This window comes from Sitophilus oryzae, unplaced genomic scaffold (genome assembly GCF_002938485.1).
Source record: "Sitophilus oryzae breed Bouriz unplaced genomic scaffold, Soryzae_2.0 scaffold_1525_pilon_pilon, whole genome shotgun sequence".
Taxonomy (NCBI): domain Eukaryota; kingdom Metazoa; phylum Arthropoda; class Insecta; order Coleoptera; family Curculionidae; genus Sitophilus; species Sitophilus oryzae.
In genome coordinates, this window is record NW_022146198.1 from 485,058 (window position 1) to 508,587 (window position 23,530).

The window sequence follows — 23,530 nt, forward strand, 5'->3', positions numbered from 1 at the left end:
AACATTTTCTTTATATATGTAACTCAAAAGAAGCCGACGCCGACGGCTTTGATGCAATCCGTCCAGTGCAAGTGCAAACTTTCGAACTTTTAGATAAATAAAAAGGACAATATCACATTTTATTGTATTTGAAATTTCTCTAAAATGAAAAAAACTGATTGTAAAGGATGTATTTAAATTAACATAGCAGCCGATCCACAACTGTTAGTATATTCAGAAAAGTTATATTATATTATGGATTATTTATAAAATGTTTATAATAATATAATATATAACAAAATATAATAAATAAAAAGGGCTGTTTCTTTTCCGTGCTCTATATCTTCTAGTAAATAAAGGATAAAAATAGATAATTTTTTATAATTTGAATCCAGAACTGTTCTTATGAATCATTTTACCTGGATCATTACCTGGGAGCAACTTTAACTATAATTACCGAAAACAAGAATTTTTTAACCTTCTCAATCCATAATTATATTATAAATATAAAACTATTATCAAAATTTAAAACTAATAAATTATATATATTATGCGGTATATAAACATATACATATAAGCCTATTTTCCAACGCTTCATAAAAATTACGGGGCCCTGATTGCGAATGTGATTTTGCGATCTAGTCTAGGCTAGTGATGGGCAAAACTGTTATTTTTAGATAACAGTTGAAACTGTTATAGTTATTTATAAAAAACAGCTTAAAATAACAGCTTAAAAATAACAGGTTTCTTTATTTTATTGCTAAATATCTGAAAGAATATGAGGCGGTCACCGCCAGGCGTATTAACGCAGTTGCAACAATGACGTGCTCGGTGGTAGTATTTCCAGGGTGTCATAACATTTCTAAATATCGATTGTTATCTAAAATACCTCTCTAAAAACGGGGGTTGTTTACAAATAAGCGCTGTTTACAAATTGCGATATAAAAAAGCCAAAATGCCGCCACTCGTCTATATCTATAAATTCCGATCTACCTACGCCCTACCCCTCGATCCGCGTAGATTCTGAATTGCGTAGCAGTGTACAGGGTGCATCTCACTCGACGGGCGAGAAGCTCTTCGTTATGATTTTACCATTTGCGGTCAAAAAATAGCAATATAAGAAAATGTGTAGTATATTCTTCATAAGTAAACCAACTACACACTAGAGTTCGAATTAATTTTACACTTAAACTAGCATGTACAGTTTGACAAATATAGGAAGAGACTTGGGGATAGCACCGGTCGCGCACACGATAGAGAGAGAACGCATTCGGCGGAAGAGAGATGCAGTTACGCTACGAAAAATCTGATTGAAGCAAATTTGTGGGATGTCCACTGCGCATCGGGGGGCGTCTCTTATTTTATATTTCTCACGTCTCTAGCTATACTTGTTAAGTTGTACCCGCGACTTCGTTCGCATCGAATTATTAATTTGTAATGGTGATGATAAAGCAAAGCAAGAATTTCCATTAACATACAAACTGGATAAAATTTTCTCACATTTGCCAAAAATATGCTTTAAACGTCGAGCAGTTTAAGCAGAATCGTGGTTAATCAATTACTCAACTTTTTGGAACACCCTGTATTATTTTTTAAAAAATTTCAAAATATGTAAAAAAACAAAATAAATTATGCGTGTCCAATCGTTTTCCCGAAAGACTAACCGTTTTTTAAATAATAAATATTGTAATATTTGAGGGGCGTTTTCACCCTCTTGGAATTTGAGATTCGAGAAACCCCTCCTTATCGCACCTCTACACCCCACAGTCAATCCGTTTACCAAAAATCAGCTTTAAACGTCAAGCAGTTTAAGCAGAATAGTGATTACTCAGTGGTCATATTTTATGAAACACCCTGTATATATTTTGTAAAAATCTCAAAATATGTAAAACAACAAAATAAAATATACGTGTTTAAGAGTTTTTTCGAAAAACTCACCAGTTTTTAAATAAAAAATATTCTAATATTTGAGGGTGGTTTCACCCCCTTAGAATTTGAGTTTCGAAAAATCCCTTCTTATCGCACCTCTACACCCTAAAGTCAATCCGTTTTCCAAAAATCAGCTTTTTACGTCAAGGGCTTTAAGCAGGATCGTGATTAATCAATGACCAGATTTTTCAAAACACCCTGTATACATTTTTAAAAAATCTTAAAATATTATTCTGAAAATTTTTCAGAATAAATAAATACTTAAATATTGAAACTTAATAACAAAGTATTGAAACATACAGCGCCATAATATCTCGACCTCCGCCCGTTATGCTCGTAACAGGTTGAAAAACAATATGTATCTAAAACAACTGATGCGTTATTCTCCAACCTGTTTCAAACCTCCGATTATCTCGAACGCCGTTCTGTTATGCTCGTAACAGGTAAAAAAACAACATAGCTAAAACAACTGATGCGTTATTCTCCAACCCGTTGCGAGCCTCCATCGACAATCGACCGATGCAGCAGCGCTCCTTTCCCACTCCTGTTATCTCGACAGCCAGGCGTTATGCCCGCAACTGTTTCAAAAAAGCTGCTTCTTTTATATCCTATTATTTTTAAGCTGTTGTCAGCCCAACACGACGCGCCGCGCCGTAGCGCATACCCCACTCCGTTGTCCGTTGTATCTCGCCGCCTGTATCGATGGTTGTCGAAATAATAGGTTTTCCATCCAGTGCTGCCAGGTCTGGTGAAATTTCACCAGATCTGGTGATTTTCGACCCCACTTGGTGAAATGGTGAAAATTTTTTGAAAAAGCCCTTTTTCTGGTGATTTTTGGACACTGGCTTTTATTAAACAAAAAATACTATTATATTATGAGTTTACATTCAAACCGTAACAATGGTTATTGTAAAAAATAGAACAAATATACCTATTAAACTAAGTTTCAGGTAGAAAAATTAATTAACTTGAGAATTGACTTGAAACTTAACTTTTTTACATGGCTATACCGGGTGCGTCTCAAAAGTGGCTCACCTCTATAACTTTTTTACTTTTTCAGTTAAAAAAACGAGATTTAGTATGTTAGTATACGACATAAATTAGGATTGATTGACGCATTCAATTGTTTTCGGTCACTTCCTGTTTCACCGGAAATGACTAAAACTTTTGATTTTAAATGGCACCCTCAACTTTTTGACATTTTCACATATGGTTTATTTGAAATTATAACTTCCGGTTCGTAAAGAAAATTTGACTCGAAATACCAAGTGTACGGTATAAAATTATTCGTAAAAAAATGATTTTTCCAAATATGCTAATGAGCCATTCTAGTTCCATTTGAAAAAATTGAGATATGATTAAATATACGATTTGAGCATTTTCACGATCAAATTTATTTTTCCAAGGTCCTTAATTAAGAATTATTGTTTTTAACATAGCCATGGTACTCTAGATTGAGTTTTAAAATATGATTTTTTATTAAGCGAGAATGTCAAAACTTGACATATAATATGTCATTCTATTCAGAGTGTCATTTTCTATCGAATAAAGTAAAAATATACCGAGGATGCCATTTAAAAACCAAAAATTGTAGTCATTTCCGGTGAAACAGGAAGTGACCAAAAACAATTGAATAGGTACGTTAATCCAATCTTAATTTTGTCATACACTAACATACCAAATCTCGTTTTTTTATCTGAAAAAATAAAAAAGTTATTATAGGGGTAAGCCATTTTGAGACGCACTCAGTATATTTGCATTTTGCATTTCAAAAATATTTTTTTTTTAATAAAACGTGTTTTAAAACTATTTATTTGATTCTTTTTTAAATATTGTCTGAAACTACTGTATTATATGCGAAAAAATTGAAATCTGGTGATTTTTTTCCAAATCTGGCAACTTTTAGAGCAGATATCTGGTGATTTTTAATATTTTGACCTGGCAGTACTGTTTCCATCCATACTAGTTGTTTTTTGGAATTGCTTCGAGCAGCATCGAATTTCGTGGCGGTGCAGAGCGCCGACTTCGTTTCACGAACACTCGATCTCTGCGTGTCGTTATTTTATATCTGTTATTTTTTAAAAGCAGTAACGGTTGCGTTATGTTATTTCTAAATAATTGTTATAAAATAACAGATAGTTAAATAACAACCCATCACTAGTCTAGGCCGATGTGTTGGGAGCTGCGAACGAAAATAGCAATCGCCGCTCTTGGTTGGCGTGCCCACTCCCGATATGCCGCGCCGGTGCCAACGAAAATCGCAATCGCAATGCTGGGATGAGCTGCGATTTTCGTTCAGCTCCTCGTTCGCCTGTCCACTGCCGTGTTGAAGACACGCCGCCGCCGGCCGGGGCGTACGGGAATCGCAATATTGCGATTTTCATTCGCAGCTCATCGTTCGGCTTCTCAGTGCCGTGTCGATGCAATGAAAATCGCAATGCTGTGATTTTCGTTCGCAGCTCTTCGTTCGCGTGCCCACTGCGATTGCAAATCGCAACTGGTGTAATATTGGTTGCCTAAAAATCCAAAATCGGCAGATATATGTTTCAATCGCAAGTCGCAGTTTGCTATGGAAAGGAATCACAGGTTGCGAATTTACAATCGCTGCGATTAAATCTTATCAGGTACCCATTCTAACGTAACATTGCTACGCTCAACTCAATCTCACACTAGTCTAGAATCGATCTCCGTGTAACCGAGTGCCTTTAGCGCTGCTTGGCTGTCTGTGAAGATGGCCACCGAACGATGTGTTTTTAGCTGTCGTATTATTTCTTCCACACAATAGTGGATTGCCGTTAATTCCGCCTTTTTATCCACACGGAACCGACGAAAACCGTAACAATATTTAGAAATCATACTAGACTCGAAGCTTTCCTTGAAAAGGAACACAGAGGAAAGGATGATAAAAGGAATAAATGCATTCTATGCATGCAAGAAGATGTTTGGAAGAAGATAAAAAAATTATGACATCCTCAGATGAGGCTTACATCGTGGAAAGATATTTCTTGTTTCTGCACTACTACTGGGCCGAGAGCTAATTACTCCGAACCAATGGGCACTTACCCTAGTATCCTACAGGCAGAAATCTACGCTATCGAGAGATGCGTACAACTTATCTTAGATAGGAACTATCGGAAACAAGAAATAGCCATCTTATCTGATAGTCAAGCAGCGTTAAAGGCGATCAACTCAGTATCAATCAATTCGAAATTGGTCAAAGAATGCATAGAGAAGCTGAATAAATTAGGCAAAGAAAACAAAGTCCTCCTACACTGGGTGCCTGCTCACCAAGGGATAGAAGGCAATGAAAAAGCAAATAATCTAGCTAGGAAAGCAGCGAACACTCCACTAACTGAACCAGAACCGTTCTGCTTTCCAAGTGGTAACCAACTCAAGGCGGAACTCAAGAACTTGGAAGATTCCATCCGCAACCTGGAATGGAAATTTTCCAATGGTCTAAGACACTCGAAGAAGTTTCTGAGGGCTTATGATGAAGAAAAATCACAGATCTTCCTGGGTCTGAGTAAGAACAATCTTCGGATTGTCACGGGGTTTTTAACAGGACACTGTCTCCTCAACGAACACCTCAGTAGATTGAAACTAAGAAGAAACGGCGAATGCAGATTCTGTGGGGAAGATGGGGAAACACCAGTACACCTCATCACTGAGTGCGCCGAGATGACAACCATTCGTGCCATGAATTTTGGTACGACTGATATTGGAGATGGAGAACTACCCTCTATAAAACCGTCCCAGATACTGGCTTTTGTCAAAGCCCTGGGACTGTATGATCAGTTATGATTCAAGAAAGGGGGACACAATGGATCTGTAAGGTCGAAGTGATTAACCCCCCTCCCACTCATTCTAAATTCTAAAAATTCTAATTCTGCACTACTATTCCAGCTTTCCGTCGTTCTTGAGCTGTCTGTATACCAGGTTGCTTCTAAATAAATAAATAAATAAATGCCTTTATTGTCAAAAATTTTTTCAATTTGTGGACAAAGGTAAACTAACAAATAAAGTAAAAAAAAACAAGGTACACAAACAAACAAACAAAAGATAATACAAAACATTATACAAATAATATTGTCAGTCTTATTGTTAAAATAAACATATATAAATGTTTACAATGTCAAAGAACAAAAAAAATTAAAATAATATTCAAAAATATTTAGCCAATTTATAGCAAAATATCAATGACCTCTAAATAAATTAATTTCGATGTCATTCGTAAATATAGCAATAGCAAACATTAGACCAGTGTTTTCAAGATCAAATTCGATTTTCAATTCAAATATAATTCATTTACGGCGTAGAAAGCCTTGTCTAGTAAATAAGAGTTCAATGCTTTGCGAAATGAAAAAAATGATGTTATGGATTTGATTTCAAATGGCAGGTGATTGTGCATTTTTTTCGAGTTGTATAATATTGAACTTTTAACTAACTCTGAGCGTGGGGTAGGTAGATAAAGATCTTGCTCCGCGTTCCTGAGTGGATAAGTGTGAGATGGCCTTTCTTGAGAAGCTGATACATGTTTACGTATTAGGCAAACGGATTCAAATATAAATAAGGAAGGAAGAGTCAATATTTTTAATTCTCTAAAAAAGCCCCGGCAATGAGTTCTGCTGTTTAGTCCCAGTGAATATCGAACAGCTCTCTTCTGGAGCTTGAAAATGCGGTCAAATTGAGCCGCACAACACGTACCCCAGAATGGAAGGGCATACCTGAGGTGCGACTCAAAAAGTGCATAATAAACAGTTCTAGCCACTGACAAATTAAGCTCCTTAGAAACAGACCTTAATGCAAAACAGGCAGAGCTCAATTTTTTCGACAAAGCTTCGATATGTATGTCCCATTTCAGAATTGTCCACAACAAGCCCTAAGAATTTTACGGATTTTACGACGTCAATGGTGGTGTTGTCAAGTACAAAAGGCTGCAACGAGTTTTTATACGACAAAGCCTTAGTTTTAGAAATGTTGAGACTCAGGAGGTTCGAATCGCACCAAGATTTAATGGTGATTAAGTCATTTGATATAATCCTATGAAGTGCCGCGATATCCACACTTCAGCTTGAATGGGTACACCTTTTATCCAGTTTTCCCTTCCTGGTATAAGGAAAGATAGTTCAATGTTATTCTAGAAATATTTTATTAAGTCTATATTAAAAAAACTTGCATACTAATGCAAAGATATATGTTTTTTTGCAGGTCGATATCATTCTCGAAAAAGGACAAGTCAAAACCATCCAAAGAGAGCGTGGATAAAAACGGAGAAGTGAAGGAAGTAGCAGAAGAGGTAAGTAACAGAAACCATTACTGAATCTTTTTTATCTCGTTACCTCGCAATGATATACGGCAAAAGGGTCGTCGGAACTCGAGACCCTGCATCTAAATATTTTAGGGAATACAGAGAAACGTCCTCGGGATTTATTGCAGCAATTTCGCAGGAATATCAATGCGGAAAGGGGAAAAATCAACAGTTTTTTCCAAATTTTCCTGTTTTGTTCTGTCGTTCCCAGAAAATAAGGCCATGGGGACGAAATAAAATGAAATAGATTTTTTGTGGCTTGGTTGCCTTATATTTTGGATTTTATATAGCAGTGATTTCGAGGAATAACTTATTTCTTATAAATATTTTTATACAGTATGTATTGATGAGTAAATCCTTTATAATTATTAAAGAGTAGTATACAGGGTGTCCCAGGCTGAGCGTGCATTAGAAGTTTCTAGAGAACCACATTATCTAGACCGGAGTTTTTTGCACATCATTGTTTCACAACGAGATTTATCGATTAAAAATATTTTCAATATGGCGGCACTTCCGGAAATACCGGAAGTTGACGACAACTCTCTTATTTTAAATGGGTACCCATTTTTTATTACATTTTTATTTTATTACATTTATTAAAAAAACTGCCTGTCAAAACTATGTGTATAGTCTAAACGTCAAATTTAGTGATTACCACAGCCACTGTGCCATAAAGAGAAGACATACGCCTATCTATTTCAAAAATTAAATTGTTTGAATGTCATATAATAATGGCTGCAGCTGTCATGGAATTGAGCGATTAAAAAATGATTATAAATAATTTTTTTCAAATGGAAATCCACTTTTTTTATTTCACTAGTGTAAAGGCTCTTCAATTCGTTATTTTTTGACTATACATGTTCCTATACCTAAAATAAATCGTTTTTAGGTTATTTAAAATTTAATTTTAAAGCTTAAAGCGTATATTTTTCTTGATTTTAACCAGTAGCCTATGACTTTAAACGTCAAGTGATGTAAAACAATAGATCTGGCTATGTCATATTGTGACACTTTGTTCAAAACGCAATATGTTATCAATCATCATTTGCAAGCCAACTTTGCGTTGTTTTTTTTCAGGTTTGATACAGTATATTATTAATAGAATTAATATCAACTATTAGATATCACTAAGGAGCGAAAATACGAGACATATTTTTATAAATACACTTTTTAAACTTTTAAGGCAACAGTATTTACAATATAGGAAATTCAAATAATTTGTTTTCTGACAGATGGAAATAAATTGTCTGACTTTTTGACACTTAATGTCAAAGGAAGCTAGATAAAATCAAGGAAAATATACGTTTTCAAATTAAATCTTAAATAACTTAAAAACGATTAAATTTTGGTATAGGAACATGTATAGTTAAAAAGTAACGAATTGTAAACTTTTCACTAGTGAAATAAAAAAAAGTGGGTTTCCATTTGAAAAAAATGATTTATAATAACTTTTTAATCGCTCAATTTCATGACAGCTACCGCCATTATCATATGACATTTGCACAATTTAATTTTTGAAATAGATAGCTACATGTCTTCTCTTTATGTCACAGTAGCTGTAGCAATCACTAAATTTGACTTCTAGGCTATACAAAATTTTTTTGACAGGTAGTTTTTTTCGTCCAAAAATTTTAAATATTTTTTTTTTTCAAAAACGGTTAATGTTAGATATAGAGTCAATATTCATAGAATTTTACAGAGAATTTAAGTATGTAATAAAAAATAAGGGCAGCCATTTAAAATAAGAAAGTTGTTGTCAACTTCCGGTATTTCCGGAAGTGCCGCCATATTGAAAATATTTTTAATCGATAGATTTCGTTGTAAAACAACGATATGCAAAAAATCTCCGATCTAGATATTGTGGTTCTCTAGAAACTTCTAATGAACGCTCAGCCTGGGACACCCTGTATAAATCGGGATTTTTACATGCTTTTGGAGTAGCAAGGTACAATTTATTATACTAGAATCGTGGATATACTGGGAAAGTAATGATCATTACTCACACGGATTGTGAATAAATAAATACCAAGTACTTATTTGTCGATCTTGGTACCCAACGTACTTTTACTAAAAATTATAATAATATATAAAAATAATACAAATTTATAGTTTAAAGATAATTAAATTGATTTTATTTTACCTAATTTCTCGCTGGGAATCCAGTAGTCATACAAATTGATTGTTCTCTCCCATCTAGAACAAAGTTGCTTCGAATAACAATGGGCCAAGAGCTATACTTGTTCAAAGTTAGTTCGAGCAACTTTTTAGCACGCTCACATTTAGGTGATGAATACTTCATTCAATTTAGACGCTAGTGCTCTAGTTTTTATTGTTAAGAACTGAAGCTTTCCCAAAAGTTTATTGGAATTAATCGGCTTTTGTTATATTAACTGTATATTGATTTTCCTGCAGTATTTTTGGATTTCTTGACAAACCACAAATATTTTAAGAAGCATAAAATATATCGAATGGATTTATCATGGGATCTCTAAGAAGAATAACATACAGGATGGCGCCTCTCATACGGGGAGGAGGCTCCAAGGAGAACGACAGTTTGTATTGAAGTGAAATTTTGTGAGCATACATAGGTTAATTCAGATCACTTTTAAAATATAGACTTCCACAGGATGTCCCCAAAAAAAATTCTAAAAATAAAGAACAATTTTTAAATTACAATAAAAGTTATCTACTTAAATTGTGATTTACCCGGTATAGCCTAATATGTAGTTAAATTAACTATTTTACTTTAAATCAAATTAAAACTTGACCCAAAAAGTTATACAAGGTGTGACAAAATTACTGTTGAACACTGGCCACCTTTAAAAGGATGTTACTCTTTTATTTTAAATATAACACCCAGTATAGTCCAACTCTAACAACTAGTTATCATTTTGTGTCAGTTAAAACAAAAAAATGTCTCAGAAATTTGCCCAAAATGCAAACTTATTCTACATCAGAGAGAATTGATATGATTCTATCAGTTGAATGCAGTGTGGCATTCACCAATTAATAGAATACTTAAATGTTCCTGATTTTATCTAGTCTGGTTTTATTTTATGGGGATTATTTTTTTAAAGACAGTGTTTATAAAACAGCGACCAACTATTAATTGTCGACAACATCAGAGAAATGTGGAGGTAGAACTCCACATAAATGCCTTTTAAAATGAAAACATCTTTTGAAAAGACAATAATTTTATGCAGTTTACAGGAAAGGAAGCATTTTGAGCATTTGATTTCACTTAGCTAATTTTTGTCACATAATTATAGATTTATATCTAGTTTTAATTGTGTAATAATTAAAATATGTTTTAAACGTGTATCTTTTTATTACCGTTGAGTATTTTACTCTATATCTTTTAATTTTTGTTAAATTAACAAAAGGTATATCACAGCTATCTAGATTTTTTCAAATAATAAAGATCTACTGACGCAAAATCATAAAAATTAAAATATCTAGGGAACCTTAATAATATTTTCAAGATATATAAATTCCCCATTGAACACCGGAATAATATACTGGGAGTTCCATTTAAAATAAAGGAGTAACTTGCTTTTAAATGTGACTAAATGTTCCATATTAATTTAAAATTTACTCTTCATTTTCTCAAAATGTGAAATATGTCAAAATCCTTAAATTTTAGGTATATTTTAGGTATCTTTAATAAAACTCACCTTTATTTTTTTTCATAGAATCCGAAAATCAATTAATATATAGGGTGTTCCATTAGAAAAAACACAACTTTAATGTGTAACTTTTTTTGAGGACACCCTGTATAATTCTATATGTTTTTATTAAATGCTTTTAGTTAACCTACATATGCTGCCAAAATTTTATTTCGATATAAACTACCGTTCTTCTTGGAGCTTCCGTGGCGTATTAGAGGCGCCATCCTGTATACAAACTAATATTTTATTTAATTTTTAAGCACCATTTTCAATTTATCTTTCTCTAAAAATGTTATTCTGTTTATAACTAACAAAAGTATAGAAAATTCCGAGAACCCAACACACAAAAAGTAATAAGTAATTGTAGGAAGTATCTGGACAAAACGACCACTTTTCTCTATTACACGGTTCGAGCTCCTTCGTCTCGCCAGTTAACTGTAAGCCCGTATCGATATTATAGCCCTAAAAATACGAGACCGCCGTTACAAGGTATAGGCGATACAGTAAATACGAAATTCCGGTCGCAATCCGAATGTCGATCGCGCTCTCCTGCAGCGAACTGGTTGCTAACCTGCCACCGACCGGCTATTTGCTCTCGCTGCCGAACTGTCAAATGTCAGTACGACGTGTGCGGCTGTTTTAGCTGCGTTCGATTGTTTCGATGGTTCTTATATTACAAGAGAAAAAATAGTAGGTACCTATAAGACAAATTTTTATTCTTGGTCTGTAAATTTATATGGTCACTTATACCGTATACTGAAAGCGGAACTGAAGAATCAGGAAGACTCCATCCGTGACTTGGAATGGGTGTCCAACCGTCTAAGACATTCGAAAAAGTTTGTGGTGTAACAACCCAAATTCGTCAACAAAGTTGAAGAGGTAATATTTTTGGCCAACTGTATAACAAGAAGTTTAAAAGAAAGAAAGGAACCTACGTTGTGTTAAATATTTTTTTATTGTAATTACCTCGGAGGCGCCTCGACAAAGCAATATTTTGGGAAATTTGAAGAGAATATGTTATGTAAATAAAACGCTAAATTTGTGCCGTACTCTGCCTGGAATTCACATGTAAAAGAGCACGGCAGAGAAAACCATGATCACTATTCCAGAGAATCTAACTATGCTGTTCTGAACTTAAATAAAAGAGAAATAATAATATAGAAACTGTCCTCATACCTAGGTTTATAGTTTAATACATTCAAAACATGCCACATTTATATCGTTCAAAACTGAAGAGGTTTTTGTTAGTTTAACGGGTCCCCACCCGTAGGTACGAAGTCCCTTGTTGCGGAATCGACGCTAAAGTTGAAGGTTTGGTGCCAATATCTATTGTTTTTGTTTGCCCTTTTGCGAGCTAAGATATTCGCCCATTCGCGGTCGAAAATTGTTAATACACTCAACAAGGCCCTTATTCTCACAAACCACAAACATCGGCACGAAGGAACAGTAAACGATTTTATTTAGATTACTTTTAAAGTGAAATTATTTACAGCATAAATAGATTCCATTAAATGCATACACGTGTTATATATTGTCTTTGCCAGATCAAATAAATAAAGAAATGCTTTAGAACAGAATTACAACATGAAAACAAAATAATATGATTTAGTTAACATTAGATAAGTAATGAGAAAACATTTACTTTACCTTTAATAACATTCTTTGTCACAAAACTCAAGAACCAAAATAATATCAGTGCGTCTCGAATGGTAGTCTAGAAGCTATTATCTAACAACTATCACCTCTGTTCGTCGCCTGATTTCCCTCTCCCTAGTTTGTGAATAATATTTTAAAAATCAATCATTTTGTTTATGTATACAGAGTGTCTTAAAAATGATTGTTTTGAATTTAAATAAATACGTCTATTTTTAAATAAGCGGTTCATCTCAAGTTCCCCAGAACTTACGACCGAGAAAGATCAAAGGTTTTCCTTGATTTAAGTAAAAACAATCTTCGGATTGTCACGGGGTTTCTTACAGGACACTGACTCTTCAACGAACACCTCGGTAGGCTGAAGCTGAGAAAATACGGCGAATGCAGATTCTGTGGGGAAAATGGGGAAACACCAGAACACCTTATCACTGAATGCGCCGAGACGACGACCATTCGTGCCATGAACTTTGGTACGGCTGATGTCGAGGATGGAGAGCTGGCCTCTGTGGAGCCGTCTCAGATATTGGCTTTTGTTAAAACCCTGAGACTGTATGATGAGATATAACTCAAGAACGGGGAACACACAAGAGATCTGTAAGGTCGCGGTGATTAACTCCCCTCCTAAACATTCTACATTCTACATACTGTGCTGGCAACTCTTACTTTTGGGTCGCTATTTTAAGGATCTTCTTAAGTCGGAGTGAGAGAAATGCTCTCAGGTGTGCTGTTGCGGCGTTCCCACATTTCTCCGGTTCAAGTCCCTATCAAGCCTTTCCCCATCAAGTAAAGTAAAATCACGATCGCAAACCGCTTATTTTTAAAAGACTTTTTTTTCGAAAAGATGACTAGATAAAATCATTAGATATGTTTCTGAGCATCTGAAATGGAATTATAATGATATCGTTAGGGTGTGTCCATTATACTTCTTAACCACGTTCGTACAGACCACTGTGTAGTTACGTCTCTGTCGCTTAAAGTGTCAATGGAATTATAATGATATCGTTAGGGTGTGTCCATTTTTATTATAACAAGAAAACGTCAGTAATCGTGATAATTTATAAAACTCAACTTTTTGACACATAACACGCGATAACTCAAGAACTACTTTAGATATTGAAACATTTTTTTTATTTTGAAGTTCAGATCTTTTACAAGATGTTTAAATAAGAAAAATTTGATAGGCTTGTTTTTTTCTATTCAGAAATTTTAAAAAATCCATCCATTTACTTTTAGTGCATTCCAATTTTCAGCATTCTTGTAACTTTTTTATTTAAAAGATTTTCACATACTGTCTGAGAAGAAAATATAACAGAAATATTAAGAAAGTTTTTGAAAAAATCAATTATTTCTAATAGCGCGACTACTGTCGAACACCAACTCAATTCCACTTTTTTACCAAAAGTGCAAGTGACCGCGACAAATTGCTATATCCCTTTCCACGTCTCTTAGCAATGTGCACCGTTTCTCGGTTTATTTCATACGTTTGGCAACGTTTTTACTGTTCTCTCTTTATTCAGTACATTAATAAACGCATTGTACTCTTCTTACATACTACGGAAATTTCGACCCTTGCCCCTTGGTATGCGATCACATGCAATCGAGAATATTGTTGAGAGATCAAACACCATATGAGAATATCGATTATATCTAGTTAAAAACTATAACTTTTACAACAGTAACTTTTTAAAACCTTTTAAGCTCATCTAAATACTTCTTAATTTTAATAATTAAAAGAACATCACCTTTAACTTCAGCATCAATGAGCTTAATATTATCTAGTTCCGACTCACTTAAAAAAGAACTATTAATCACACAGCATCTCATTAGAACATCTTCTACCTTCCTCTAAACGTTAATTATGCGCGTAATTATAATTACTAGCGCTTTACACAACTAAGGTGCTTATCTCTTTTGACAAACTATATAACAGCTAGATATTTAAAACCCTTGTACTAAACTTTGAGAAAGTTTAGTAAAATATTAACGGCTGGTAGAGTTTATCTCAAAGTTTTGTAAACTTGTCTTTTTTAATACAAAATAAAATATCTGCTTGGACTGTCATTGTCTTTAATTTTGAAATTTGGTCTGCAATACTGACTTCATTATTTCACACTTGTGTTTATGATTTTAAGGTCCTCAAGTCGTACATTTAGGAGACATTCTGTCTCTTCAATATACGAATCAATAACACATAGGTACCAAGTCCAAGAGTAGTTCCAGACTTAAAAACAGTTTCAATGTTATTTTAAAACAGTTTTAAATTACATAATAGTGTACCTTTTAGACGCTAGGTAGCCACAATTCACTCAAAACAAAAACTCGTGATACAAACCTGAACTATCAAAACTAATTAAAATGTCAGGAAATAGATATGGTAACTTGACATTTTTACAGCAAAGCTACCACCTGAATCGCCAGCGGGAAATTTAAATTCCAGTTAATCGGCCCCTCGATGACGTAACTAAAAGTTTATTTGGTATCGATTATAGTTTCCTCTTGGTTCTATTCATGTAAAAATCCTGGCCTGAATATATTTTTAAACACATTTTTCCACTTTGCTTAATACACTTTGCTCTATCCAAAAATAGAAACTTTGGAAAAAAGGGCTGAAAGTTTTGGTCGATTTACCTTCAGTTCTTTTGGGATGCGGTCGGCAATTTTCCCGAGAGATAAGGTCACACGGGGGTCAACTAAACGGGAACAATGGCGGCCGATACGTGCATTTGGCCGAGATAAATTCGGTAAATTTCACTCAGGTAGAAATAATTCGGTTGCGGTTTTCGGCCGTGTGGGCGAAACTGAATTCATTGTCCGTGTTTATCTTTGTTTCTGATGAACGACGTTGAATAGGTTATAATTTTATATGTTTTATTTAGTCATAATAAGACTGGAAATTTGTTTTTAGAATTATTATAATATCATGTGAAAATATAAAGTAGATATTTTCTTTTAAACTGTAATTTTGGAGTTAAGCTAACACACTATTCGATTTTCTTGACATTATTTCGATGTTTCAAATAATTTTCAGATACGTTATAAAATTATTAATTATTAGTATATAAATTGGGCCTAATAAGTTGGGCCTTTTCATCCAGAATGGATTCTCTAATTGATGTACAGGGCGTCGCATTTTGATGGTGAAATCATACGGTATCTCCGTTATTAGTGAAGATAGAAGAATGCGGTTTTTGTACAAACCTGTTCCACTTTTTTGTCGAACGGAAGATGCCGTAAACACAATTTTAATAGCCCTCTTTGTTTCTGAGCTACAGGGTCTTTTTAAAACTTTTGCAATTTGGGACCCCCTGTACCTCGGTTATTATAAAGGTGTCGAGAAGGTGAAAATTGTTTATTGTAGAACTTTTTAGGTAGAATACAGTGGCGTAGTCTGTTGTTCTACGAAAATAATAATTTTAAAGACATGAACTAAAGTTATGTTTTCTTAAATGGAACACCCTGTATATTTGTAAATTATACGATCTGGCTTGTCATAAGCTTCTCAAACATATATATCGTTCTATATTTATTGTACTATTTACTGCAATATTTAAAAGTTTTTATTAAAAGATCATATTTATTAGTAGGCCATGATTAGAATTATTAAAAGTATACTGCAATCTGTTTCTTGTTTTATTTTGTGAGCCACTAATAAATTCTTTATACTCTCTCGATACTTAACTCTCTACCGCTATTTCTAAATCTTAGAAGCGGCTAGTTGTATACTAGAGAAAATTGCTGATAGACGAATAGGAGATATCGTGATATACTCTGACGGCTTGGTCGCTTTAAGAAGCATCACCATTAATCAGTGAGATTTAAAACTGTGATGGACTGCAGAGAAACACTGTCCTGGCTGCGCAAAGGCGAGGCTATTCTGTGCTGGGTGCCAGGCCACAGTAATGTGGTGGGCAATCAAGAAGCAGACAGACTCGCCAAAGAGGGGGCCAGGGTAGAGGTCGTGGCAGATGACCCACCATTTGTGACAATCAACACCCTATAGGAACTACCATCAAGGCCAAGCAACAAGAGACGTGGCAACACCATGACGACTGCGCTACAGCTCGAAGACTATGGCCAATGGTAGATAGCAAAAAGATAAAACAACTACTACTAGAGCACGCATAATTGTAGGTGTCATCACTCGAAACTGGGTAACGGGGGTAAATCTCGTGAGATGGAAGATTTCCAATGACGACTACTGCAGAGAATGCGGAGAGGAAGAAGAAACTATAGAGCACCTGCTGTGCCGCTGTCCGGCACTGGAATACCGACGCTTTAAAACTTTAGGGCAAGGTTTTTGGAACTTTGCAAAGAGCTGGAAGTGCTTTAACGCAAAGAAAGAATGAGATGAAGGTTTGGTACAACAAAATGGGACACACTGTACTGTTGGATAGCATTGAACAGTCAAAAAGTTAAAGAGACATAGTGAAAAATACTTCTCTATATCTTTCTGTACATTTGTATTGAAGCTGCTGGTAGGAACTTTGTTGTAGGGAATGAAACTGTTCTCATGTAAAGTCAGATGAGTGTCCATTTTTATTTTTTATTTTTACTCAATATCTCTCTATTGTATTTCATGGTTGTTAGCTATAAAAGGTAGAGGGAATTATGGCATCTTAATTAAGTTAATAATGTCCCAAAGGAGTTATGCTGTAGGTGGAGTTAAGTTGGTTGCATGTTTACAAAATGTTTAAGAAATAACAACCCTGATACCAATCGATTTAGATTAGAGGACTGTATCGTTCCGTATCGGATGCACCGGATATCGCCGCGCGGCCAGCGACTTGATCGCAGCAGAAACGACGTGGCTCGGCGGAAACACGCGCCCGGCGAACGCCATCGTCACCACCGTTGCCAAGGCGACCGCCGAGATCGATGCCTGCTGCTGCCTGCTCCTGTGGCACCGTTCTGTTGCTGCTGCCGATGCCGCCGCTGCCGCTGGCTGGCTGCTGATGCCGATCTCGGCCAGGACGATTGACGGTCCGGAGGATAACGGAAGCGCGTGGGCGGGCACGTACGTGGGCAGGTTCCGTCTGGCGAGGAGGAGGACAATGATGGGTTTTTGCCGGGAAATTGAACGACGACGGGATAGGGATGTATCTCAGCGTAAAAATAAGGATTGTAGATTGTATGGGAGGGGGGGAAGTTAATCATTGCGACTTTATAGATCTATTGTGTCCCCCTTTCTTGAGTTTGAACTCATGATAGATAGTATCTGAGACGGTTTTACAGAGGTTAGTTCTCCACACAACTCCGACACTTTACAATTCCCTGTTAGTATACTCACGACAGCTTTGACTGTTGACTATCTTTGCTTATCGTGTCTGCCGTGAATGTTGGCGAATGTTCTGCTATGAACTTTTTTGACTGTCTCTGCTCTGGTGAATTTCTCCACCATTCTACAGATCTGTGGACCACCAACCGTTTTGTGGCCATTCTTATATATTGCTTTTGCAACGCCGCAGAAGGGTTGACGAATGTCATTGATGAGTCTTGTTTGGCCATTTTATCTGCCTTTTCGTGACCTTTGTTTCTTTGTGGCACGAGAATTATCCAAGGAAATAGATAAAATCCCATCAAAAATATAGAATGTAAAAAATGCCAAGTCTCGCAACACAATTCTTCCACTATAAAAAGTTGTTAGATCTTATGTAAAACCAAGTCAGTTTATTTTATTTAGTCTCTCTTTAAGCACCTATTCAACAATTTTGTTATAAATTGTTAGTATCAATATAAGTCATCTTTATTTCTGTAATAATTATAATGACTTGGCAAATACATAATATGATATTCTATACTAATTAAAACACTTGAGGTATTTTTAAGGGTACTGTTTAGATCTACTTAGTAATCGAAATGGTAGATTATCCTTTTATAATTATGGTGCTGTTCAATAATTGTCAAGTCATTATAATTATTACAGAAATAAAGATGACTAATACTGATACAAACAATTTATAGCAAAATGGCAATACAACAATGACATTCTTGTAACTGGAATTCTAACCCTACATTTATTGTCATCTCAATGGATACTTTCACAAAATGAAGATAAGTGAATCATGATGCTGCAGAGGATGTAAATAGAATAATGAGAGGTCTCTTCAAATCAATCTTAGTTAAATATAGCGTAAATTAGCAAGATTGGTGTAAATTTCAAAAATTTTTAGGCTCTCAAATACCTAATTCGTTTGCCAGTACGATTGATATTTAAACAAAACGAGTTATATTTACATAACCGATCAATATCTACTACAAAACTGAAATGGAGGTATCGTTTCTTACAACGACGAACGAAATTTAATAGCGCGACAGCTGTTTTCGCGAAACCGACCATTTCTTTTGGAGGGATTCGTTGGCACATGGTGCGTCTGCCGAAGCCCGATGTCCCGCATCGGAGAATCAGTTTTATTTCAAGAAAAACGACAATAAAAATGAGTCTGAAGGTCCCTGTAGCGATGAGGAGACCAATAAAGCGATAATTTTTTCATCGGAAAGGAAGTTTGATGGTTTGGAGAGGAATATTTGATGAAGATAGTATATGCATGTATGTTTGCGTTGTTTGCTAAAAGGAACTTTTTAAATTTAATATGATTTTAGAAATGAGCTTCTCTGTAATACACCTTTTGGTATTTTGGCTTAGGGTTATCTTTTTTCGAAAATTATTCAATAAATTCACTCTATAGGTGTAAAAAATTATTTCTAAAAACGTAAATTTACAACACGTTTAGTGTGTGTACCCTTACAGTTGAGATGGTTACGACAGATTACTATTTCTAGATGTATTAGTTATTAGAAATACTAATAATTGCCTGGAATTTGATATCTATAGGAAAAATACGACCACACGCAGATATATTCCTAATGAATCACATCATAGTGTTGAACATAAAATGGCTAGTTTAAATTTCTTAGTTCATAGATTACTTAGTTTCCCACTTTCCAACGAAAGATATGAAATAGAAAGAGATTACATTAGGAATGTAGCTGAGTGTAATGGATATTCTCCTTCACTAGTTGATAAATTAATTAGAAAACGTAGGTATAGGTTAATTATTTCTGAAAATTCGACTTTTCAAATGGACACAGATACGTCTAAATATTTTTTGATACCGTTTGATAGAGAGTTATCCCGTGGTCTAAAAGGAATTTTTAAGAATGTCAATTATAAACCTGTGTATAGTGCTAATAATAGATTACAACAATTATTAGGTAATCCAAAGGATAAAACACCTCCACTGGAAAGGTCGGGTATTTATGAAATTTCTTGTAAAGATTGTAATCAGAAATATGTTGGGTAAACTAGAAGATCAATATTAACTAGATTTAAAGAACATTTAGCTCAGATAAGATATGGTAGACCGGATAAAGATTGCCGAACATATTGTTGATAAAGAACATTGTATAGATCTTAATAATTTAAAATTAATTAAACAAGTCTCAAATTACAGGCAATTAGATGCATATGAAAGCATCAGAATTAATAAATGTAAAGATAGTATGAACAGAGACAACGGTCCAATTCCTTCAAGTTCTTTGTTCCTACTACTCTAGTGGCGGAAATCTAACTGTTACGCTCAGTGGGCTCTGACTCGGTTGGCTAGATTTTGCCACACCCACTCGGTGCCCACTGAGCGAATATATAAACGCTCAACTTGTAGATTGTACTTTAGTTTATAATCAACTGCTGATGATGCTAACATGGTTAGCGAAACGCGCGTCCAGTGTAAAAGTAAAAGTGTTTTAGTGTATTGTGGTGATTTAGTGTTTTTATTTTGCTGTGTACCCTTATATTTTATAACCTATTCGTTCTAATGAATCATTGAGTCTGGAATAGTTTCTACCTGTATTAGCTCTATAATTAATATAATATCGGATTAACGCTATCAATTTATAAACCAATAAACCGCTAAATTCTCGGTCATTTTACACTAGTGAGCCGATCTATTAGAATAGGATGTGGAACGATTTAACAAATTGTTCAAACAGATCAATAACGCTTGCTCCAAAATGGTATCCATTGGATATTGCAGTAATAATTCAAGTAAATCTATATTTAGCCATATGAAGATTTAAATAATATATGAGTATCTAATAATAATTGAAGTTCTGTTTGTAAATATTACAATTTCTGTTTTACTGTTGTATAGTTTCATTATTTTTCACTTTACCGTTCAACCTTCTTTTTGTGTTATTAGAGTAATCAGAGGGACCAGTTAATCAAATTCAGTTTTATGAAAGTGATAGTGGATGTGCTCTTGATAAAAGTTGTTATAATTACTTAATGTTAAAAGCTATCCAACAAGTTAAGGAAGATTTCGACAGACGACATCCAAAGTCGATCACAGAATAGTGAATAAAAATGACAAATATCTGTCACTGTCGTTTTTTTACAGTAGGAATCCGAAGTACGAAAGCGTTAAAAAGTTTCAAGCCTCTTCAAAGGAAATTGCTACCAGCAATATGGAAAATTACAAGCCCGGCTTTGGTTACAGTGGCATTATCTTTATCTCACCCGCTGGCCCCGACTGTGGAGCATCTGACAGGTGTCAGTTCGTGTAAAAGCCCGTCAGCTTCCGGGAACTTTCCGGAAAAGTCCCGAGACTTCATTTCGATATTCCTTCTTTGCCGTTTGCATATCCCCCGGTTTTCCGCGCTGGGGATTATCTTAATTCGCTTTGTTCGTCGGTAAAAGTTGCTGTCGAGACGAGTTTACAGCGAGAAAAAGTATTTCTTTGCTCTTTTTTAATGGATAATATACCGGAGATGTTTAAAAATGCACGGTTAAAGCTAGAAACATTTCTTGATTATGCCGCAAATATAATTATTATTAAAGCTTTACTGGTTGCTGTATTGTGGAGCTTTCCATGCACTGCTGATTTCTAAAGATGTTATATGTTATCGGTGTTTGATATGAAATTAGCTTCTTTAAATTTACGTTTTTTTCCAATGAGGTTCCTGTGGACAGCCCGAGATTCAGATCACATTATGATGTGGTACTTGGATACCATACATGGTCTATAGTAGGGAATGTAATCCTGCAAATGCAAATGGATCCCTCTGAGATTCCGCAGCTTCAAGATGTTGATGCCGCAAATAATATGTATCAAAACTTTGAGAGCATCATAATGAAAAGGGTCATTTTACAAATATCATTTACTTTGTAGTCCCAATTTCTGTAATTAGGTAAATATGTCGTAAATTAAGAAATTGTCTTTAATACAAAAACACAGAAGGTGATTAAAAACATGTAAATTCGTGTTTTTCCTTTAGGATAAACTTTGTCGCTCTCATTTTAATTATATTATTATTACTAATTAACATTACTAATTTCAAAGAAAAAGCCGTATCAATAAATATTTAAATTAACTCTGTTTTCCTAACAAAGTTAGCATCTTGAAGGCGAATACTCAAACTGTTCCCAGACCTAATTAAATAAGTTTTAATTACTTTCTAACATGCATATAACGTTAAAAGTTTATTTTGTTTGTTTGTTGAACAACTCTTAGGTAACCGAAAACAGAAATTTTTGTGTAAGCTAAAATAGAAATAATTAATTATTTAATATACTCATGTACTTTTAATTATTTTAATATAAAAACTTCAACTTAGCCGGGTGTGCTAGTTTAATATAATATTCTTCGGTTAATACAAATATAACGGAAGATTAATAAATGAAACATTTGTGTAGTTTTAAAATGAGACAGAATATACTAAATTCAGCAATTATAAAAATAGCGAAACTGACCCTTTAACCCTTATAATTTCTTTTGATACATAAATAACTACTCATTTTCACCTATAAGTCCCTACTACTTTGTTACAGAAAAATAATAAAGATCTACACAAAGTTTTACAAAAACATTTTCCTTTTCATCAAATATGTTTTTTTTTCGGTAACAAAGAAAAAAAAAAGCTGAAGAAATTGGCGATAAAAAAACTTCTTTCGTTATTAATGTAAAATAACTTCCTCGTTTAGATGAGAAGTATTGCCCTACTTTAGATAATATTACGGCTACCCCAAGCATACAAATGGGGTCGTAAAAACTCTTGATGTTAGAAAAAAGGAGATGCAATACGAGTTTGAAAAGAGCAACAAGAGAGAGTAATAAAAGGAAATGTGGAGCATCACAAATATTACAGGACGTTGTAAAAAGTGCTTAAGGCATTCAAAATTTATTTATGATTATAATAATCATAAATAAAAATAAATATATTATTTTTTTACACCAAAAACATTAGTTCTCTCAAAGGAAAGACAAAATAATTTTGGAGAGGTCAACCCTAGACGCTTACTTGCCTTAAAGACGGTAGTAATTATTTTTATATTGAGTAAACATTATATTATACCGAGTATTATACTAAGAGCTGACAAAGGTTAGTCTTGGGTCGAGATTTCCGTATGTAAGACGAGTACAATGCGTTTATAATGTACCGAACAAAGAGAGAACAGTGAACATGTTGCCAAACGCACAAAATAAACCGAGAAACTGAGATGTGGAAGGGGATATAGCAGATTTGTCGCTGTCCACCGGTCGACCCAATCAGTACTCAGTACCTAAAGTTCTAGGGAAAGGTGTACATCATGCGTTCAGCTTCACGATTTAATTACATCTCGCGATACTTTATTTGTTTATTTATTAACGAGTCGTTGTAATTTTCCCCAGAGCTTGAAAATTTTTCAGTTTACAAACACTTGCATTTTTTGTAAAAAAATAAGTGGAATTGAGTTGGTATTCGACAGTGGTCGCGCTATTAGAACTCTGAATTCAAAATGAATCGATATTTCAAAATCTATTAAAAATAATTGATTACCCTAACGATAGCCTGATAATTCCATTTCAGATGCTCAGAAACATATCTAATGATTTTATCTATTTATATTTTCGTAGAAAAAAGTCGTTTAAAAATCAGCGGTTTGCGATCGTGATTTTACTTTACCTGATAGGGAAAGGCGTACCGGCAACGCCGCAACAGCACACCGTCGCATTTA

At 34.5% G+C, this 23,530-nt stretch overlaps 1 protein-coding gene across 4 annotated transcripts in view; it reads left to right on the plus strand.

Moving 5' to 3' along the window:
* LOC115878779 (cell surface glycoprotein 1-like) overlaps positions 1-23,530 on the plus strand; it is a 253,310-nt gene that overhangs the window by 109,643 nt on the left and 120,137 nt on the right. For all 4 annotated transcript variants that reach the window (XM_030895378.1, XM_030895380.1, XM_030895377.1 and 1 more), the window contains one exon: positions 7,117-7,204. In XM_030895378.1, coding sequence (XP_030751238.1) covers positions 7,117-7,204 — 88 coding nt within the window. The remainder of the gene's footprint in view (positions 1-7,116; positions 7,205-23,530) is intronic.